We start from the raw sequence: 22,441 nt of genomic DNA, 5'->3' as shown, positions 1-22,441 counted from the left end.
ATTGAGCCAGGGTAGATGGTCATGATAGAGTTCGGGATATGTCAGGCCATGACATTGTGGTTGAATACAATTCTGTTAATGGTGGACAGTGCCTCATGGATGTCCAGTTTTGAGCTGCTAGATCTGAATCTATCCCATTTAGCACAGGTGATAGTGCCACACAACACGGTGGGTATCCTCATTGTGAAGACGGGCCTTCGTCTCCACAAGGACTGTGTGGTGGTTACTCCTACCAACACCGTCATGGACAGATGCATCCGCAATAGGTAGAATGGTGAGGATGAATCCATGTAGTTTTTCCCCTTGTGTTGGTTCTGTCACCACCTAATGCAGGTCCAGTGCAGTAACAATGTTCTTCAGTATGTGACCATCCCCGCCAATAGTGGTGCTATTGAGCCACTCTTGGTGATAGACATTGAAGCCCCCCACCTCGAGTGTATTCTTTGTGTTTTCCAAGTGTTCAACATGGAGGAGTACTGATTCATCAGCTGAGGGACGGCAGTAGGTGGAATCAGCAGGAGGTTTCCTTGCCCATGTTTGGCTTGATGTCATGAGACTCCATGAGGTCTGGAGTCAGTGCTGAGGGACACGCCCTCCTGCTTGTATACCACTGTGCCATCACCTCTGGTGGGTCTGTCCTGCTGGGAGACAGGACATACCCAGGGATGGTGATGGAGAAATCTGGGACATTGACTGCAAGGCATGATTTGGGATTTGGGGAGTATGGCTATGTGATTAGTCTGAGAGACAGCTCTCCCATTTTTGGACTTAAGGTAGTGCAGGGTCGACTGAATTGTGGAGCCTCCTCCTCTGGTTAGTTGTTTAATTGTCCACCGCCATTCACAACTGGATGTGGCAGGACTGCAGAGCTTTGATCTCATCCGTTGGTTTTAGGAGTGCTTTGATCGGTTTATTGCAGGCTGCTACTTCCGCTGTTTAGCATCGATGTAGTCCTAGGTTGTAGCTTCAGCAGGTTGGCACTTCATTTTTAGGTATGGCTGCTGCTGCTCTTGGCATGCTCTCCTACACTCCTCATTGAACCAGGATTAATCCCCTGGCTTGATGGTAATGGTAGAGCAAGGGATATACCCGGCCATGAGGTTACAGATAGGGATGAAATACAATTCTGCTGATGCTATCTTATCGCCTGCTCCTCCTCTTCCCCCCCCCCCCCCCATTGTTGTTCAGATGGCACATCGAATCCAACCCTTCAAGACAAAAAATGCTGGAAATACTCAGCAGGTCTGGCAGCGTCTGTGGAGAGAGAAGCAAAGGTTTCAGGTCTGTGACCTTTCATCAGAACTGGCAAAGGTTAGAAAATTAGGTTTTAAACAAGTGAAGGGGAGAGGAAGGTGTTTGATAGGGAGATTAAATAACAAAGCTGTCCTGGGACAGAGGCAAAGCGTGTATTAACGCTTGTGGTGAAAGACAAAGCATTAGCCCACAGGGAGTGGAATATTGAGCAGCTCTGACATGAAAAGCAGGCACACGCTCACAATGTGGTCTCCTCTACACTGAGGAGACCAAACGCAGATTGGATGACTGCTTTGCTGAACACCTCCCCTCAGTCCGTAAGTATGACCCCGAGCTTCTGGCTGCTTGCCATTTCAACACTTCCACCCCCCTTGCTCTCATGCCAACATTTCTGTCTTTGGCCTACTCCAGTGATCCAGTGAACATCAATGCAAGCTCGAGGAGCAGCACCTGATCTTTCGATTAGGCAATTAGACTGGAGAGTCTTGCAAACTGAACATGGAGTTCAATAATTTCAGAGCATGACTGGCCTTTTTTAAATTTATTTTTTAACCATGTGCCTGCTTTTCATGGAGTCAGAGCTGCTCATTATTCCACTATTAACACTCTCTTGGTCTTTCACCACAAGCATTAACACAAACTTTGCCTTTGTCCCAGGCCAGCTTTGTTATTTAATCTCCCTCTGCCCTGTCCCTCCCCCACTCCCCTCCCCTTCACTTACTTAAAACCCAATTCTTTTCTAACCTTTGCTAGCTCTGATGAAAGGTCACAGACCAGAAACATTAACTTTGCTTCTCTCTCCACAGATGCTGCCAGACCTGCTGAGTATTTCCAGCATTTTTTGTTTTGTTTTGTTTCAGATTTCCAGCATTTGCAGTATTTTGCTTTTACCTTAAAACCAAAATTGGAGTCTGTCCCTTAAACAAGCTGACAAGGTCCTTAATGGCCCTAAATGGCCATTTAAGCAGTTCCGGTGGGTTGCCTCTTCCAGCTCCCATCAGCATCTTTCAAACTCTTGAGTATGGCCATCTTGCATCGGGAAACCAGCACGCCTATCCGAGGGGTGGGTTTAAATGCCCGCCCTCACAGTCTATCAGAAATCCTGCTCACTGTGTGTACGGTCCAAAATGTAGCAATTAGAACAGGTGGAAGAGCTTTAAATTTAAAGTAAAACTTTATTCAAGTATAATTGAAATTTCTGAAGTATAGCAATGTTTTTGTGCAGCTACAAATTCAAAATAAGGATCAGCGGTACAAGAACAAACCAGCAGAACGTTATTTACAAGTGGTATAATGCCTACAAAACATCAACTGAGAAATTACTCAAATCTTTACAAAATTCTGCATTTATTTTCTATGAACAAGGAGAACACCAGGAACAAAAATCACAACCTGAATTATTAGGCATCCCACATGAACCTTTGTGGCCCTCACTAAGTATTTTGGTCAATAAATATGTATATGACACATATATACCCAACAATAAAACTCAAGTCTTGAGAGCTGGATGGCCCCTTCAGCAGTCCCCTGCTTTTGTTATCATTGTTTGAGGATCCTGGTCAGTATTGCTACACATTAAAATTGGCACAACACTCCAATTTGTTGACCATTAAGCCAGTGCCGCCAAAACAAAGTGTGGTGTAACAATAAAGCATGAATGTGGGTTAAAAGAATATAAAGAAAAAAAAGCCTAATATTCACCCTGCAGCATCAGTGATATAGAGGAGGAGGAGACTACAAGAATGATGGAGTTGCAATGCTCACCCAAGGCCTAGTTCATCACCAGGTATCAAATGGGGTACAACAGAGTTCAGAGTTAAATTAATTATTTAACAAAGCTAGCTGATAGTATTGGAACTGAATCAGATACTGAACAGGGCAACGCTCGATATTTGGGCTAAATTTGAAACAGAATTGCACCACAACACATAGGCTTGAGCTAGATAGAAGAGAGATCATCTTTTTATATAAACAAGCAACTTGAGCCAGAATTGCTTTAAATATTCCATATTATACTGTACCAGAGGCAGGAATACTAACCAGCAATGAAACTCAATGGAAGGGGACAGGTTAAAATCAGAAGGTGCACCATGTGTCATTCCAATAAGCTGGAGATACCCAGCTCTTAAAGTGGCACATGTTAAAAACAGAGACACAAAGTTAAGCCTTAATTTAAAAGTAATTACTACTTATTTCTCTGATGTTTTTGAGACCAGCCAAAAGACCATTAGGGTTTGGACAGCAGACTTTCAGGTAAGCAACACAATGACATTTTAAAGGGTTATCCTGCAGGTTACAGTATATGATATTCCAACATGTACAGTGTGTGCTCGGCACCTAATAATTATTCCAGCCAGCCATCAACAGCAGAGATATCTTACACCGGTGTAACGGGAGATAGGCTCATACCACAGGGACTGCTCCTAGTTGACTTTTTCTTAAAATACAATGACTATTACACTTTTGATTGTCCTTTCATGAAATTCTGTACACATTAAAACAGACTGCTGCTGAAGACCGGGGTGGGGGGTGAGCGAGTGGAATGGGAGTGAAAAAAGTCAGGTCATTGGAGAAAGTGAGATGTGGAAGTAGCACATTTACAGCACAATATTGACTCGTGGTTACTGCAGGTATGTGGCTTGTTAATTAGTCTCCAAGACAGCTACAGATCTTGAAGCTTAGCAATTTCTTTTTACAGAAGCTCCACATGAAGATGCCATTTTCCACAGCACCTCAGGAAACTGCTGTAAAGTCTTAAGAAAGTCCACCCCCCACCATTTGCGCTTCTCGCAAACCACCATTTTACTCAATAAGCCATCACCTTTTCTTTACACAAACTGCCGTTAACAATCACCGTCAACATTTACAGACAATATGTTTGTAAAAAAAAAATTTAAATGACTTCCCAAAAGCAAGGATTAAGTTCCATGACACAAATTTTAAGCAAATGCAATAAGGCCACTCTGAAAATTCAATAAATGTTGAGGCCAATGTTTCTGGCCACACAGAGTCAATTGCAGAGAAGTTTGGAGGTGAAGATCACAGGAACTGAAGCACGTGGATTTAAAAAAATACCATTTTGGGTTTCAATGCAGAATGGTTATGGGTGTGCATTGAGAGGCAGATGCCAATCTGATTCCTGAGCACACTGTAGCCACATGGGGGAGATCAAGTGTTTGAGCTTTACACTAGGTGGAGTACATCTCCAGTCCAGTATGAAACCAGGCTTAAAAGAGCTAAGCTGGGGCGTGTCATCATAACATCCAGTGTTTAAACTAGTAGGAAAGTAACAAATGCTGCCCACCCCACCCCACCCCTCCTCCTAATACAATTACAGGAGGAGTGGCACATGTGCAGACCCCACTCCTGGTGGACAGGGTGCACCATCAGCCTATGGTATAGTGCCAGACTTTCCAGCTGCACAAATATTAGTCTCAGATCAGAGCTGTAAACTCAACTTCTAATCTGTGCTTTGGGAACAAGAATGGTTTCTTCTACTCAAAAGGCAAGTAATCGTTCAGATGTTATTTAGAAAGACCATTTTTCTTGGCCATTCAGATCAGTCCAACAGGCACCACCTTAGCAGGTCCAACTCACTGGATTTAGGCAGAAGTTTATAGCTTAGTGCATTTCCATGAAAGTCCTCTGCTTATTTTATTTTTAACGCAGGTGTTAACCTGTCTATATTAAATGGTTAACGTTCCTGCTAAAATAGGCAGAGGAATGTCATGTGGACTCAAAGCATTCGTCCACTCAATGTGCCGAATGGCCTCCTTCTGTGCTGTAAATTACTTTATAACATTAGTATGAGCAAGTTATTTGTACGTTTATATATTTCACAAGCTGTAATTATAATGGACACAGGCTTTAGTTTTATAGAACACAAGCAGCAGCCAGTTTGGCTTGAATTCAAAAAGAAACTGCCCTTCACAAATGGGGTCACAAGATACAGAAGGTATTATTCTAGTGAGCAAGCATAGCTCAATAGCATCATTCTTAGTTTACCAAATACAATATTTGGAGGGATTCTCAAATATAAACTAAACAGACATCAACCTGCATTTATATAGCACTTGTCCAAATATACTTTACATAAGAGAAATGCACTTCAAATAAATGTCAGCCATAAGATTTGACAGTGGCAGTGAAAGTGAAATGGGGAAGGGAAAGGGTTGATCGATTGCTGAACTTCACTATGGCAGGTTGCGTTAGGGTGTGAATTTTCTCCATATGACATTAACAGCTCCTTTTAACATCTGTTAACAGCTACAGGAAACTGCCTTTGTGGGATGGTGAGACATAGATATCCATCAGTGCCCAATGGATAAATAAATCAAATATGGAACAATTAGAAATGGTCAGAGAAGGATTTAAAATAGTCATTGAATGGTCTGTCATCAGGGAAGGGCAGCTCCCCATAATGACAAGTAATTCAGTGCAATAGGGGAGAATAGGTAAGAGGAAAGAGTAATACAAAATATGTTTTAAAAAATTATAATTCTATTATAAAAAGCAAAATGCTTTACCCAGTGAAATGTCACTGTTGGTGGCAGAATTCAGAAGTGTCACTTAGTTTCTCAGGAACAGCTTTAGGCACAATTATATGACACGAGTAGGTGACTAACCCTGCAAATTATGCAAAGGAAAAAAAAAGTCCCCTAAAGTCACAAGTCCAGAGGTTGTCATTAATTGCCTAGGTGAATTGTACTCTACTCAAATGAGCAAGGGTTACCTGCTCTGGTGTCTTTTTACCACAGTTAAAGACCTCTGCCATAGCCAAATAATTCCATTTATTCCTTCCCACTATAAACAATGACAAAACAAAGACTGAAAATTCAGAGGGTGATCCACTTTGCTTTCCAGCCACTAGGGATTGTTCTGGAATCAGGAACAAACCTACCACTTTAAGGCAAAAGGATTTTCAATTAGATATAGAAGTGGGGGAGACCTATGGCAGCCTTGCTATTTTGCCATTACAACCATTTTTCTCTCTCCCAAAGAGAAGAATGCCCACAAACTATCCCAGGAGTAATCGCCCTTTGTAATGCACCTCCAGCATGAATAGGCGATGCAAGCTAGATTTCTTAAAATGCTGAGAGGGATTGAAATTGGCAGTTTATTTAAAGTTGAGTGCTGGTACAAAATTAGAGAAACACAAGTGCTCTACCCCTCCCCTAGAGAGGGATGTGAAAGACTCCCACATAAAGCAATAATTTTGCATTAATTAACACCTTAAAGGTTGCTTTTACATTTAGTGCTGTAGTTTGGGTTGCAAGAGCCCAATGTTCATACTTTTCTGAGGGACTACTATTCTGCAGCTGGGATGAAGGGGTAGAAACATAGGGAGATGACAGATGAGCATCAGTCTCTTGTTGCACATAGAAGACCCTCTGATGACCCTCCAGAGCCTAAGTCCTTTTGATTGAGGATGCTTAATGCTTTATTCATTTATTATCTAGGGAGGGTTTTATTGCAGGAAAGTGGGAGCTACTGTAAGGTGTCACATTACTCAGGTTTGCTCCACTCTCTACAACTAGTATTACTAACAGCTCATACACTCCACTGTACATTTTAGTGGCATCTAGTGGTAGAAGGTTTAACAGCTGAAGGTTTTTAAAAACGCAGTATGAACAAGGTCAGATTTTAAGACATAAAACCTACCAATATTTTGTTTTTAAAAACACCAGGACCCCGCTAGCTACAGAATATAAACCCAATTGTGGCTTAATATCTGTAAATGGCAAATAGCAGTAAAAGCTTACATTTGAGTCAAAAAAACAAACTGAATGTATCTGTGCACTCAGTCTGCTAAGCACAGACCACCGTCACACTTTGCATCTTATATTAAAGGTGCAGCAGCTTCAGACCTTGACAACTTGTTTGATCCAACCTCCCACTTTATTACTAGGGCCTATGTCTGACTGAGTCACATTGTCAAGCGGTACTATATAATTTCCAGTGTCCATTATGTAAGTGGCAAATCATGTCATTGAGACAGAGAATCAGATTATATTGAACTAGGTCTTCACTGTGAAAACCCAAGAGGGGATTCAATAGATAAAAGCAGTATATAAATTAACTATTTCAGACACCTTATGTTTCTGTAGTTAACTGGCTAAAATTTTTTTTACATGCTGTTTCCATTTAAAAGTTTGGATAGAAAAATATTCACAAAGCAGCTCTGATTGATTTAAGTACAGTGCAACTTTTTATGGGTTGAAGTATTTTTTGAATAGCAACATTTACCTTTGGCAAACTGTAATTTGTTTTTGTTTGAAATGAAATACTTGAAGATTTTGGAACTAAAAAGTAGAGCTGGTGATATTAGCAGACACATCTGGATGGCATTGCCCTATTGTCATTTATCAGAACAATGATTAAAAGCCTGCAAAAAAATTGCAGAGAGAGCAATGTCATGCAAATGCATTAAATATTGGCAATTAATTTAACAGGTGCCATTTCTAAGCATACGTCAGTTCTGCTTGGTGCTGGCAAACCAATCCACAGCATTAAGGTCAAATGACCAAAGGTATTGTGCTTTACAACTCAAACCACTGAATTAAAACGGTATTCCTGTCTGTTTATCCATCAATGGACAGAAGATGTTCCTCCAGCCAAACAATGCAATTTAGACAGTGCTTTAGCTGAGACACCTCTCAATTCTGATACCACACATTAAATCCAGCGTCATGTTTCTCCTTCTCATTGAAATGATCAGTGGTGTAACTTTGGGAAAAATCATTTTTTAGATGCCATCTGTTTTTAGTGGATTTTTAAATTTAATTTAGTGCAATCCCTTTTCATTTCAGTGACCCTTGGAATCCTGTCCTTGTACTTAAAGGATTACGACAAACTTATTTCTCAGAAGCTCTGAAAGTGGAAGAAGACTAAATACGGCAGTTCAGAGTTGGAAAGTAAACACTTACAAATTTTTTAAAAACAGAAAACAAATGGATTTAAACATGCACCCAGAAAAAGAAAATCACTCGTGAATCTGAAGTTAACAATTAAAAAAAAAATTTTTTTGAAGTTGCATCATATCCTGCATCTCCCAATTTGGATTTTTTTCTTTGTATACGAAAATTAATATTTTTAAAACTCTTCCAGATTATAATTAAGAGGAGGGATTAATTCCTGTTAACTGCATTATCCAGGAGCATTTCTTCAATAAGATGTTAACAGTACAACAAAAAACTACGGTGGAAAATTCAGTCAATTTTATATTAGATATAGAAGTCACAGACCACAGAAAATTCGCAGAGAACTATAGAACCCCACGTCTTGGAAAACCCTCGATGAAACTTGTGTCAAAAGTGCTTTCATACTATGGATTAAGCATCTTTGCACCATTAGATATGCATGTAAACAAATTCGCCATTGTGTATGTATATAAAATTTATTTATACACACAATTTGAATTCACTGAGTGCACACATGTAAATGATAATCCATATTAAACCAGGTTCCTACTGTGAACCACAGTGCCATTGAAACCAAAAAACAATTAGAGGCCAGGTGGTCAGAATTGAAAGAAAATAGTTTTGCTGAAGTTAAAAAAATAAGTCTATTGTAAAATCAGGAAGGAAAATAAACCTCATCAACAGACCTTAAGAAGCATGTCAGGTGTTACCTGAAAAAAAAAATCAACCGTATACAGCTGACTGTTCAGCTTGCACATTCAGATGTTTATGTATGGGGCATAGCCTATTGACCAATGAGTTTATGAGCCTGCACTGCATTGAAATGGGGAAATGATACACGGGTTAAGAGAAAAAAAAGTATATTTTTGTAGAACATACCAAGAAAAGTAAAATTGCTTCAGAATATTGTGCTATTTTCAGCACTCTTTTTTACTGATGATTTTATCTTTGGATCAAACAAAGCAGTCAAAAGTTTTGGTTTAGGTAAAAATTTAATTAAACACCCCTTTAAATTTTAATCTATTTCAACCCCCACTTGAATAATGTCCCCTCCACCCCGCGGCCACTGCTTACACAAAGCAGCAGTTGCTTCAGTATAATGCACAGAATTTTACAACTGCTGCTTTAATCAAGTACAAGCTACATTCTAAAGGGTGAAGGTGTGGCAGAAATTTAGTACATTCCCATATAATGAGTTCATTTTCTTTGTTTAGATGAGATATACAGGCCAGGTCTTCTGTTTTAGCCATTATGTAGCATGCTGTGGCCAGTACTTGGAATTCTTTGCAGCTAATATTTGTAGTGAGGAAGCGAGATATGGTTGAACACATGCGGAGGGTTTACATTGCTTTTGAAGCCAGACATCAATAAGCGAGGCTGTAAGGAAAGTCCTCCATCTATCAAACATCTACTCGCCCTCCCTAACAGTGCACAGACTAATGACTGAAGCTTAAAGATGGGTGCAATGCGTTGGTTTGACCAGTCATAACAAGCATTCAATCGGGCTTGAATTTCCACCTATCGGTTATGCACGATTAAAAATCGAGCCCTAAGTTACATTTTAAAAAAAACCTGAGAATCTTTGCTCTAAGGAAGGAAATGCCTACAAATCAGATAAAGTGAGTGTAGCAAATATCCTAAACCCTAAAGCTCTAACTAGGGCTGTTGAAAAACACAATTTAGGATGGGTATTCTACAGCCAGTTCAGCTAATAAAGACTTCTCACGCAAGATGAGAACAAACTAATTCACTCATAAAAACAATCCAAGGTGGTGGGCATATTTACCAGCAAAACACACGTCCACTGTTAACACAAGGCCACACCAGTAAAACAGAGTTTACTCAGATGGGCTTAGGAAACATGTAGGCAAAAGAAAACCAAAATTTATAGCAGTTCTTAGAAATGCGATTTCTCCAGTATTCTTTCTGTGGTAACAACTCAAAATGCTCATAGCATTCCCATTTAGTTACGTTTTTGGCAGCATACTTCAGATAAAAAATAATTTCTGCTGCTATCTACAGGCTAAATATTACAGATGCACTTCAAAATCTCCTATATTTAGTGAACCAGTAATGCCTACAGTATTATAGAAACAAACTGTGAGAACCTTCCTGACGCAGGGCAAGTTAGGGTGGGCATGGTGATTTATAATTAAAGCTAATTATTATTACAAGCAGGTGCCTTACCCAACAGAGATTCTTAAAAAAACACATTGTCTTATCTTGTTTTTGCACTGGTAATGAACCTGTTTAGAATTCCCAGTATTGCTGTTCCCTGGCAGGAACTGTAGTGATGGAATATTAACGAGCTGGTACAATAGGAGTCAAAAGTCCTACGTGTTTGTTTAGCTAATGGTCTATAACAGTCATCATGCTTCCATTTTCTTTATCATGTTTAAAGGAAACCGAATAACTAATAGTGAAATTATTCCTGAGTATTAATTTTTTCTAAATGCAATTACTACACATTTTCCTTTTTTCTGATTAAAACATTGTGTGCTCACTTAATTAGGCCATCTGAGTTGTCATGGTGCATTTTTAAATGCTATGAAATACGAGTAAGATCATTTCACATCACTATTAAGTAAAGTACACCCTACAAAACACAATTTTGTAATAAAACGTGTCAGACACTTCACAGCACATCCTTTCCTCAATTCTGAGCAGGACGAGAGTGGCATAGCAACCAATTTGGCTTAAATAAATGAGCTAGTCTGTTTTGGCCAAAGGAATAAGTAAATGAAAAAAAATCATCGCAGGAATGAATGGCGTCTATTAATAACAGGAATTATTTCACCAATAAGGTTTTGCAAACTGACTGAACTTGTTTCTCAGTATTAAGATAATGTGCTGACCCACAACCTATTCATCATAGGTTAGAAATGAAATACAGCAAAACGGAATGTCAAATAAAACATTTTTCTCAGAAGAATTGTACAGCATCATTAAAAATGTACTGTACTTGTGTCAGAAGTACTGGATATCACTTTGGACTGTAATCAAATTTAGACTTAGACAATATGGCTACTGTCTTTTCCAAAATTAAATTGCAGCCCATCTTTAAGCTTGCTTGTGTTTTTTTTTCAAACATGCATAATATCGCCTTGTTCTGTGTATTTTTAAATATTTCCTAAATCTACAGTATTACTCTTTTCTTTTTGTGGGGCAAAGGAGATAGAGGAGGGGATTTACTACCAGAGCATAATGCTTAAAACCCTGTATTTGCAATACAAAAACATTTTTGTCCAAAACCATGCTTCATCTTCTAGGCCAAGACAATTACACCAGTAATTTCCCTCCAAAACTATATAGCAGTCACTGGATCACTGACTTTACCAGCAGTGAAAGACATGATCACCATGACGACTCCAGACTGTCACGGCATGGTACGCGCACGCACGCGCACACACACACATACACAGTCAGACAGACACAGACCCCAAGCAACAGGCGGAGGCAATTCTCTTATATGTTACATCTGCATTGTCTCCATCAGGACTCAGAGAAACATTTCGGCAAGGCTTATGGGCTCCCGTGAGGCTATTTTGTCAATTGTAAACTTCTTCTCTTTAATATTTTCTCTTTCGAGAGTTCAAAGGGGGCAACAGCTGCCAGCCCTTCCACAAGCTGCTGACAGGCCTGGGCAGTAATCAGTTTGCAATCCTGAAGCTCGATTTGAGTAAGGTTCGGGCAATGTTTAAGCAGCAATAGGCACTGATCTGTTATTCGATGGCAACCTGAAAGGAGCAAGTTAAAAGAAACGGTGCATTAACAATTGTTGACAAAAACCATTAACACAGGCATTTTCAGCAAATTAAAATAATTCTCATACTTGCCCTCAGCTTTAAGACAGAAATGCCAAGCTGACTTGTGCCACCTTGGCTAGGGGAAGACAATGAAAAGCAGGTTTTCAAAGGTAGTAATCTCCAATTTACTCCCTGTGCCATGTGCCAGTGAGTACAGAAATAGGAAGATAGAGCTGATGAAGACATGGCTAGAGAGATGGTGCAGGAGGGTTGGCGTTAGATTCCTGAGGCATTTAGGACCATTTCTAGGAGAGGTCGGACCTGTACAAGTCGCATAGGTTGTATCTCAACTGGATCAGGATGAATATTCTCGCAGGGGGATTGCTGGTGCTGCTGGGAAGAGTTTAAACTAGCTTGGTAGGGGAATGGGAACCTGAGAGTAGATTCAGAAGAGAGGGAAGAAAAGTTGGAAATGGAAGGCAGAAAATTAGCAAGTGCTTTTGGAAGGCAGAGGAAATAAAGGCTAGAAAATAAACAAGGAGGAGGTTTGGTAGTGCCAAATGGTATATACTGCAGAGGCAGATAGAAGAGCAAATATGTAGGCAAATCCCTGAAGTGCAAAAACAATAGGGCAGTAATAGTAGGGGATTTCAACTGCTCTAGTATTAACAGACAGAATTCATGTGAAAGGCACAGAGGGAGTGGAATTCTTAAGATGCGTTCAGGTGAACTTTTTTAGCCTGTACATAGCAAGCCCAACAAGAGAGGGGGTGGTTCTGAACTTATTTTTAGGGAATGAAGCTGGGCAGGTGGAAGGAGCATCAGTTGGGTAACACTTTGGTGGAAATTCAGTTAGATTTAGGATAATTATGGAAAAGGACAAGGATAGACCAAGGATAATGTTCTCAATTGGAGAAAAGCTAATTTTACTAAGCTGAGAGATGATTTAGCTAAAATGGACTGGAAACAGCTACTTGAAGGTAAAACAGTGCCAGATCAGTGGGAAACATTCAAAGAAGAGACAGTGAGGGTTCAGAGCAAGTACGTTCCCTTAAAGAAAAAGGGGAGGACTAACAAATCCAGAACTCCTGGATGTCAAGGAGCTTAAAAGGAGAGGATAAAGAAAAAAAAGGGAAGGTTATGACAGGCACCGAGAGCTCAATATTGCAGAAAGCCTACAGAAGTATAAGTAGTATAGGGGTGAAATTAAAAAGGAAATTAGGAAAGCAAAGAGAGGGTATGAAAAAATATTGGCAAGTAAAATGAAGGAAAACCCAAAGTTTTTTTATAAATACATAAAGAGCAAGAGGATAACTGAAGAATAGGGCCCATCAGGGACCATAAGGGTAACCTGTGTGTGCAGGCAGAGGATGTTAGTATGGCTCTTAAATGAATACTTTGCGTCTGTTTTCACAAAAGAGAGGGACGATACAGACGTTGCATTCAGGGAGGAGGGAAATGAAATATTAGATGAAATTAACAGAGGGAGAGGAATTATTGAGGGGTTTAACATCTGAAAGTGGATAAATCCCCAGGCACGGACAAAAACGTATCCTAGGCCATGAAGGGAAGCGAGAGAACAGCGGAAGCTCTGATGATCATTTTCCAATCCTCTCTGGCTACTGGTGTGGTGCCAGAGGACTGGAGGACAGCTAACATTGTATCATTGTTTAAAAAAGGAGAAAAGGACAGACTGAGTAATTACAGGCCAGTCAGCCTAACCTCGGTGGTGGAAAATTATTGGAAAAAATTCTGAGGGACGGGATAAATCTTCATTTAGAAAGACGTAGATTAATCAAAGACATCAGCATGGATTTGTTAAGGGAAGGTCGTGTCTGATTAACATGATCAAACTTTTGAGGAGGTAACGAGGAGGGTCGATGAGGGTAGTGCATTTGATGTAGTCTATAAAGATTTTAGCATGGCTTTTGATAAGGTCCCACATGGCAGACTGATCACAAAAGTAAAAGCCCGTAGGAACAGAGGAGGCTGAGGGGAGACCTAATGGAAGTGTATAAAATTATGAGGGGTCTAGATAGGAAGGCCCTATTCTCCTTGGTTGAGGGGTCCATAACCAGGGGACATAGATTTCGGGGAAGAGGTGGGAGGGGATCTGAAACTCACTGCTTGAAAGGGTGGTAGAGGCAGAAACCCTCATAACATTTAAAAAGTACTTGGATATACAGTAACCTACAAGGCTACAAACCAAGAGCTGGAAAGTGGGATTAGGCTGGATGGTTACCTGCCTGCTGGCACGGACATGATGGGTCAAATGGCCTCTTTCTATGCTGTATATTTCTATGAATTTATGATTGTAATTATTGAGGTATCTGTCACTCTGGTATGCAGTCCAGTATCTTATTGCTAAGTGCAATTTTTTTTTAAAACTTTGTTTATGGTGATTTTGCTAGCCAAGTGATGCAAATTTTATTTCCCATTCATGCAGGAAATGAATATGAATGCTGTTTAGCTCAAGAGCTTTTAGCTTTAATAGGCCTGGAAATACCCACATCATCAGCAAGTTCAGATTATAAGTGTCTCGACTGAGACATTTGTAAGTTTTTAAAGGTGAAACCTCACCCAAGTAATTTTCACTGCAATATACTGTGTTTGTGAATGCTTTCATCCTAACTCAATAATCAGTGAATTAAGTAAAGATGGCAATAACACCTTTAGTCAAGTTGGCTACACCCACAGGATCATATCCCTCCACTCAGTGTCCATAAGGAAACAAAAGATGTTGGTGAGATGCCAATAACCTTTTTACCTGAAAGGTTAATTTCAGTCAGTGTTTCCCGTGTAGAGGATCCAGCTGCCGTCAGGAGGGCAATGGACTGATCAGTCACATTGGTGCATTGTCTGAGGTCCAGCTTGTTCAGCATTGGCATGTGGCGGGTCATCAGTCCCAGCGAGAGGTCGGTGATGTCTAGACCAGCTAAATGAAATTCTGTCAGGTTCCACAGTTTGCTCTGATTATGGTTCTGACCTACAGAAGACAGGAAAAGAGCAGCTTCTTTCAAAGGTCATGTTAAAATTAGTTAGTGATTGCAGCACAATCGCAACCAAGGAAACGCAAAGGATTTGTAAGACAAACTCAAAGGTATTGTGCACTCCATGCAAAAGAAGCAAATAGGCAGATTGCTCTCAGTTTCTGTAAAGCTGGTTAGTATGGGCATTCTCTTTCGTGCCCTTGATTGTCGGATATGACTTTATAGCTTGAGGGGTAGAAAGTTGATAAAGGTATAGCACTGTTGAAAATAATAAATGACCAGCATCAAATTAAAAATAGTCTGACCTCAGAGGAGCCTTTTAGTCCAATTCAATCTATTTTTGTACTTCCCATTTGAAAATATGTAAGGTTATACATAGTTAATATGGTTTCCAGATATGAATATGCACCGACATTATATTAGAGAGTTGGGGATTGGTTGGGAGGGCGGGGGGGGGGGGGGGGGGGGGGGGTGGGGGAAGAGGAAGGTGGGAAAGCAACGTTATTAGGGGAAGCACTGCCATGGGGAGGAGCAATGCCATGGAGGATCTGAGAGAGGAAGTTGGACAGAGAAGTGGAAGCAGAACCTGGATCATAATTTGTCCAATTTTTCAACCACTGGCCTTTGAATACTCCTGCAGAAAAGCTATTAATTCTAAGGGGTGATACTGTCAGGCCTCATTACATTTATTGTTCCCTTACAAAATCAGATACTAAATGTAACTAAGACATATTCCACTGACCCCCTGCGAACTTTCAATTACTCACATAGCCATATTCATTTCCACACAAGCACTTCACAAGAATCACTTCAACAGCATCCAATATAGACCCGTGAAGATTTTACAGAGATTTAAAATCCAGCAAATTGAATGCTTAATAAAAATAATCATATCAGAGTTGAATTCTATAAATCCCAATTGCCCCATCATACTAATATGTAGAATCCACAATGTTCTTCCATCATATTGCTTGTTACTGTTTTCTGTATCTCTGAAGTTGGACATTTCTTGTAATGTTAGATTTATCTCACTGTCATTGGTCCTTGTACTTCACAATTGGCATTATATGAAGCCATTCAATGCAGTTTCATCTCATTCCTTTTAGATTGATGCTATTAAATGTATCATTTGGAAGCTGAAAGTCATTTTAGACATCCCCAGATGCATTTTATTTAAAAATCAAATGTGGATTCAGGGAGTCAGTGGAGAAAGTTATAGCAATGATATGCTGCTTCAATTGTCTTTTGTGTCTTATATTAAGATGTGACATGATTTAACGTATGTCTCTGTGTCAGATCAGCATAACACAAACCTTCAATAATCTTCCATTTGGACAGCTTTAATCCTTTGCAATGTCACCTTCCTGAAATATCAACTGTTAATGGAGACTTGGATATAGACCAAGATCTAATGCTGTGTATGTAGTTCCTAATCTGAATCACATTCACTTTCTTTCTTAATCAAGTTTCCTATTTCTTCATTTACTTCATTATCTAGGGATAGCCATGATTTTTTTTTTTACAGTTGGGGTGGGGGGGAGAGAGACAGAGGAGGGTATGTTGTATTCGATAGAAAAGATTTACTAAAAATCAATTTAATATTAAACAAATTGATGGATAGCAATACTGAAAGGGGATGTGAACATTTCAAAACACACTGACAAACTTTCCCCAACAGCTGGCAGCCCCAACTATTCAGAGGTCATGAAAACAATTTTAACTTTACAGCCAGTAAGTTGAAGTGCTGGTGAAGAGTTACACCAAAGAACACATTAAATTAATACATCATCACTGTACAAATGAAACTATAGACTCAGTACTTTACTGCGGTAGAGAAGAGCATGATACTTAATAATTGCTAATGGATTAGACATTAGACTCTTTGAACTGACCTACTCTGCAATCTGTAGGCGGTGAAAGCAACTCCCTCATCTGTGAGTCTTTGAGATCCACCACCCAACTAAGATCGAGCATACGCAGAAGGGGGCAACTCGCTGTACAAAGCGCAGAGATCGCACTCCAAATGCAACCCGCTAGTGCCAGGATTTTCAAATCTGTCACCAAAAAAAGTTACACTTAAAATCCATTTCATTTAAAAAGATATAGACACACAACAGGCTGCTCATTAATCCTGAACTCATGAAATATCTGCAGACATAAATTAGATAAACTTTCAAGTGGATATTAATTCTGTGAAATTATTCGTGAACAGGCCATTTACAAACCAGAACACTGCACTGGGTGGAAAGGCCTCCATCCCAAACAAAAGCAATGGGAGGAACCCTCAACTGCTCTTCTCAGAATGAAACTCCTTCTTAATCTGTTTTAAAGGGGAACAGCAGAAAGAAAGACTTGCACTTCTATAGAGCTTTGCACGACTACTGGATGTCTCCAAGTGCTTTACAGTCAATGAGGTACTTTTGAAATGTAGTCACGGTTGTAATATAGGAAATTAGCAGGGCTAATTAATATTAACCCTCCAAGTACAGAAAGACCATTTTAAACTTTCAAATGCACAGATTTCAATTCCCCTTTATCAGCAAAAAAAAAATAGAATCACCATATTTGTATCACAGCTGATGTTTACCTCTTACAGCCCAATGAACTTTCATCAGCACCTGCAAGTCCCCCTCCAAGTCACACACCATCCTGACCTGGAACTATATTGCCACTTCTTCACTGACCCTGGGTCAAATCCTAGAACTCCATTCCTAACAGCACTGTGGGTGTACCCACAAGGACTGCAGAGGTTCAAGGCGGCGGCTCACCACTACCTTCTCAAGGACAATTAGGGATGGCCAGTAAATGCTGTCTTACCAGCACGCCCACATCCCAAGAACAAATAAAAAAAGGATATCAAGTTTCATTAATGTTGTAGAATTACAGTCTATGTCTATACAAGTATATCAGTGCAACATAATGAAATTCCAAAAAGTAACTGACATTTCACAGCACTTGGATGATGCAGATGACTTCTCATTTGACAATATATTTTCTGCCATGTATTTGTCACCAAATTTTAAATATATTAATTCCAATTTTAGTGGCTGTAATAAACATTTTGCAGTACTCTTGAATTGTGTAATTTCTCCATGTTAGATAGAATTTAAAAATGAATTGAATCTAAAATGCAAAAATTGGACTCAGTTAAATTGCCCAACGCAATCTTTCTTAGACATGGTCCATTTCTCCTCCATAAATCACTGTACTGCATCCAGGGCAGGACTGTGGATAGAAACAATGCAATCATTGATGTAATTAGCTACTTAAAATTTTTTTTTAACCCTTTTCCCCCTTCTAAAGGTGCTGACTCATACTGTGGTGCAGTATATTTCACAGTTTCTCGTTACAATCAGCTCAAATCTAGTAGTACATTTTGCAGGCTTTCACTACAATCAGTTCTAATCTAGCAGTATATTTCATATTTTCTCACTGAATCATTAATCTCTCTCTCTGCCATTCAGCTTTGCTCAATTATCTGAATTGCTGGCAGAAGCAATCTCTGATCACAACTTCATTTTCAATTAATTTTCTCTTATTTCTGTAGAAAGCACAGGAGATTAATTTATCCACCAAATCACCGCACCATCTTCCCAGAGGGCAGCCTTAGACAGCTCATTACCATTAACAAAAGTATAAATAGTTTATGTCTGCCTCAAAATGGCATAAGATGGGGTTAAGAGAAGCCACTCTTGATATAATCAAATACTCAATCCGCATCATACAGTAAGGTAGAAGGAAGAAATAAATCACTTTAACCCATTAACAATCTGTGATGCTCACGGAGGAGTTGCTGTTATAGTCTCTGATCTTGTGCACATGCAAAGATTCATGGGACTTGACCACCCTCAAAATAGCAGACCTTATAAGATGGCTGCCACTGGCAGTCACTGATTCTAGCTGCTGAGGAGGGGGTGAGGGCTTCAGTACTTCCAGTGGCTCTCACTCCAAATCATTTATGGTCTAAGGACACCTCCCACCCACCCCTACAGCATGCTTATTGCTAGAGACAATCCCCTTAGGTAAAGTGGGCATTAAGAGTGATGAATGGCGAAATTGAGCGCCCCAGAATTGTATAAATTGACTGCACAAATTTTATTTAACTCTCCTTTAACTCCAAAAGATAATATTTAGCAGTTGTTTAAGCTCAGGCCCTTCCTTTCAAATCACAGACAGGATTTCCCATTGTTTCAGTGCATTCAGACACAAAAGTCTCTACAGTAATGTAGGCCAAATGCCCATCCACTACAGTAAAAAGGTGCACTTGCAACAGTCTGTACATATTTGAATCTTCAAGTGCCACATTCTTATGATGCATTCCCAATCATAAACTGGGTGTTGGCCCAAAGCACAGACTCTAAACTAAGGAAGTGTGAAGGCTTCCAAAACACAGCAGAGCGAGACTCCCTCCTCATTCAGCTTTGCTTATCAGGCCCAGGCTCTGGATTCAGACTTCATTTAACTATAACTGCAGCAGCTCTGTGAAGTGGAATCACTTCGCGCTGACCTGACAGTTGCAGTATAAATGCCCCTTTACACAACTATAATCTTCTGAACAAATAGGCCTTCAGTTAACTCTAAGTAGTTCTAAGCCAAAGTATTCTTTTAGAATTGGACAAAAGAAAAGCAAAATCTAAATCATTATCCTGAAGCATTTTATCCAAACTCATCACAGCAGAACCAAGTCGCCAGCCGTGGCTCAGTGGTAGCATTCTTGCCTCCAAGTCAAAAATTCATGGCCCCTCTCTGGAGACTTGAGAACATAATCCAGGCTGGTACTTCTGGGCAGCACTGACTGAGTGCTGCACAGACTGATGTGCCGTCTTTTGGATGAGACATTAAATCGAGGCCCCACCTGCCCTCTCAGATCCCATGGCACTCTTCAATGAAGAAGAGCAGGGGAGTTTTATGGATGTCCTGGCCAATATTTATCCTTCAACCAATATGACTAAGATACATTATCTGGGCATTTATCTCATAACTGTTTGGGGGACCTTGCTGTGTGCATATCACCTGCCACATTTCCCTACATTACAACAGTGATTACTCTTCAAAAAAAAACTATTAGCTGTGAAGTGCTTTGGGATATCCTGAGTTTCTGAAAGGATATAAATCCAACTTCTTTCTTGAACTTTGTAAAAAAAAAAACAACTCATTCCTGGAATGTGGGCATCACTGGCAAGGCCAGCATTTGTTGTCAATCCCTAACTGCCCTCAAGGAGATGGTGATCTGCCAACTTGAACTGCTGCAGTTCATGTGATGTAGAAACACCAACAATGATAGTAGGGAGGGAGTTCCAGACTATAAACCCAGCGACAGTGAAGTGATGATATATTTCCAAGTCAGGATGGTGCATCACTCGGAGGGGAACTTGCAGGTGGTAGTATTCGTATGCCCCTGTTGCCCTTGTTCTTTAGGCATTTGAGGTCATGGGTTTGGAATGAGTCCAGTATGGTGGCAACATGGTCCTATAAACTGTACAATGCCTAAAAACAAGCATTCTGTAAAAGACACTATCCACATACATTGTTTTTCTGGACTTAATCTTCACGCACAGTATTTCGATGGTACAATGTTAACTAAAGTTCTCAATGTGGGGGGTGATCTTAAAATTAATACCAAACTTAAAGTAAATTAGTACCATAGTTAAATTGTTCAACATTTTCGATATTTCAGTATTACATATTTAATGTGATTCTAAGACAATCAGCCTCGTTCCAGAGATTTATGCAAACACAAAACACCTTTTCAGAATTCACGCACACATGAACCAAACCCAGTCTTACTTTGTAACTTGTTTATGAGCCAACTGAGTTGCTTTTTGGAGATATTTGTCCAGCTAAGGTCCAGCATGGTGGGCTGCCTCCTGATGATCCCGCTCAGCATAGTTGGAGTGATTGATCTGCAACCGCTCAGGTTGATAGTGGTCCACAGCCGCTTGTCACAACACCTGCAACCATTGAGAAAAGAAGCCAGTCAGTGAAACCCTGCAGTGGACTAGTTGAATATTACCAAGTGAAAGCCTATGATTTGATAAAAAACACCATTATACTTAATACTCAGCAAATACAGGAGCATTCAAATTGCATCCTTGAGAGTGTCAATACATTTTTGACTAGCAGATCTCCCATGGTGTGGTTACATGTGTTTAGCAGTTACACTGAAGTATGGTGACTAAAATGTGACTAAGTGCGCATTATGCGCAAGTCTTACTATACATAGTTGCAGTTGCATTTATTTGCTCCAAAGCAATTTGCGTACAACAGCCATTTAATTGCATTCAACAAGATCAAGGAAATCTGGAATATACAGTCGAAACTGAGAATTGGAAGGGTGCCTATGAAACTTCAGTATATGCATAACATCAATTATTTTTCCAAGTCCATAAAACCTTCATGCTCAAAGAAACAAATATAGCAATGTGCAAAAAGGACTATATTACTATATAAACATTCCTGACAGTAAATGCTACAAAGTGCCCAAAACTCAGATTGTACTTTATGAAAGAGATACAGATTAAGATTCTTTTTCTCCATCTAAAAAGTACATTGCAATTTTTATGACGCTGAGTAGCGAAATTCAGTTCAGTATACCTTTTAATAGTTTACATAAATCTAAACCATGGACTTAAAATCCCAATTGTTCTGGTCCTACTCATTTTAGGGACTATTAATCTGCTGCACCTGCAATAGCAAAGAAAATGCCTTGTCACAATTCTGAAGAAACAGCCAGTTATCAGGCTGCATCAGCAAGTTTCTGTTCCACTTGTGTTGGTGTTTTTCCCTTTCTGGCCAGAACTATATTAGCACAGCAGTAGCTGTGTTTTCAGTACTAAGCAACTAAAAGGGAACTGCAGATTTACTGTGCATTTTCAGTTTTGTCATTCCACAAAGTGTAAAGACAAAAATATCCTTTTGGCCGCTGAAGCCAAAGGCCACTGCAGTAGACATCTCTGCTTTAAATCTCTCCAGGTCAGAGTTGTTGAGCTGGTGTGCAAGTTGGAGACACTCCTGACATTTTAGGGAGGGGAGAAGAGTATCCAGACCTCAGTTACACCTTGTAGAGAGGTGCAGGTTCAGAACGGGATTGATGTCACTGATACTGTACAGAAGGGGAACCCAGATGAAATGGAGAAAGAGCATCTGCAGAAACTGATCCTATCCAACAGGTACAATGTACTTGCTACCCGTGAGGACAAGGATGAAGATTGTCAGAAAGACATCAAGAATGCAGACCGTGGCACCATAGAGCAGGAGGGGAAGCATAAGGTGGTAGCTGTAGGGGATTCAACGATTAGAGGGATGGATAGCAGGCTGTGTAAACAGGATCGAAAGTCCCACATGATATGTTGCTTACCTAGTGCTAGGGTGAGGTTACTGGAGAAGGAGGGGGAGGATTCTGCTATGGTGATTCCTGTACAATTGTAGCAACATAGGAAAGAGAAGGTAAGAGGTCATGTTAATAAAGTATGAAGAGCTAAATTAAAACACAGGACCTGAAGGGTTATAACCTTTGGATTATTAACTAAGC

At 39.9% G+C, this 22,441-nt stretch overlaps 2 protein-coding genes across 5 annotated transcripts in view; one reads left to right on the top strand and one right to left on the bottom strand.

Annotated features, from left to right (window-relative positions):
- Positions 1 to 11,192, top strand: part of bckdk (branched chain ketoacid dehydrogenase kinase) — a 139,298-nt gene extending 128,106 nt beyond the window's left edge. Inside the window, exon 11 of the mRNA XM_068010129.1 lies at positions 8,064 to 11,192. Within this exon, the coding sequence (XP_067866230.1) occupies positions 8,064 to 8,145 (82 nt within the window). The 3' untranslated portion in view covers positions 8,146 to 11,192. The remainder of the gene's footprint in view (positions 1 to 8,063) is intronic.
- The window catches only part of LOC137346594 (lysine-specific demethylase 2B-like), a 174,186-nt gene continuing 161,677 nt past the window's right edge, over positions 9,933 to 22,441 (bottom strand). For 3 of the 4 annotated variants that reach the window (XM_068010123.1, XM_068010124.1, XM_068010125.1), the window contains 4 exons: positions 20,698 to 20,861; positions 16,803 to 16,964; positions 14,688 to 14,906; positions 9,933 to 11,911 (listed from right to left, as the gene is read on the bottom strand). In XM_068010123.1, the coding sequence (XP_067866224.1) occupies positions 11,715 to 11,911; positions 14,688 to 14,906; positions 16,803 to 16,964; positions 20,698 to 20,861 (742 nt within the window). In that variant the 3' untranslated portion in view covers positions 9,933 to 11,714. The remainder of the gene's footprint in view (positions 11,912 to 14,687; positions 14,907 to 16,802; positions 16,965 to 20,697; positions 20,862 to 22,441) is intronic. The other variant, XM_068010126.1, reaches the window with a different exon arrangement.

This window comes from Heterodontus francisci, chromosome 30, assembly GCF_036365525.1.
Source record: "Heterodontus francisci isolate sHetFra1 chromosome 30, sHetFra1.hap1, whole genome shotgun sequence".
NCBI classification, from domain to species: Eukaryota; Metazoa; Chordata; class Chondrichthyes; order Heterodontiformes; family Heterodontidae; genus Heterodontus; species Heterodontus francisci.
The sequence above is the reverse complement of the archived record's forward strand: the minus strand, read 5'-3'. Positions and strand labels throughout refer to the sequence as shown.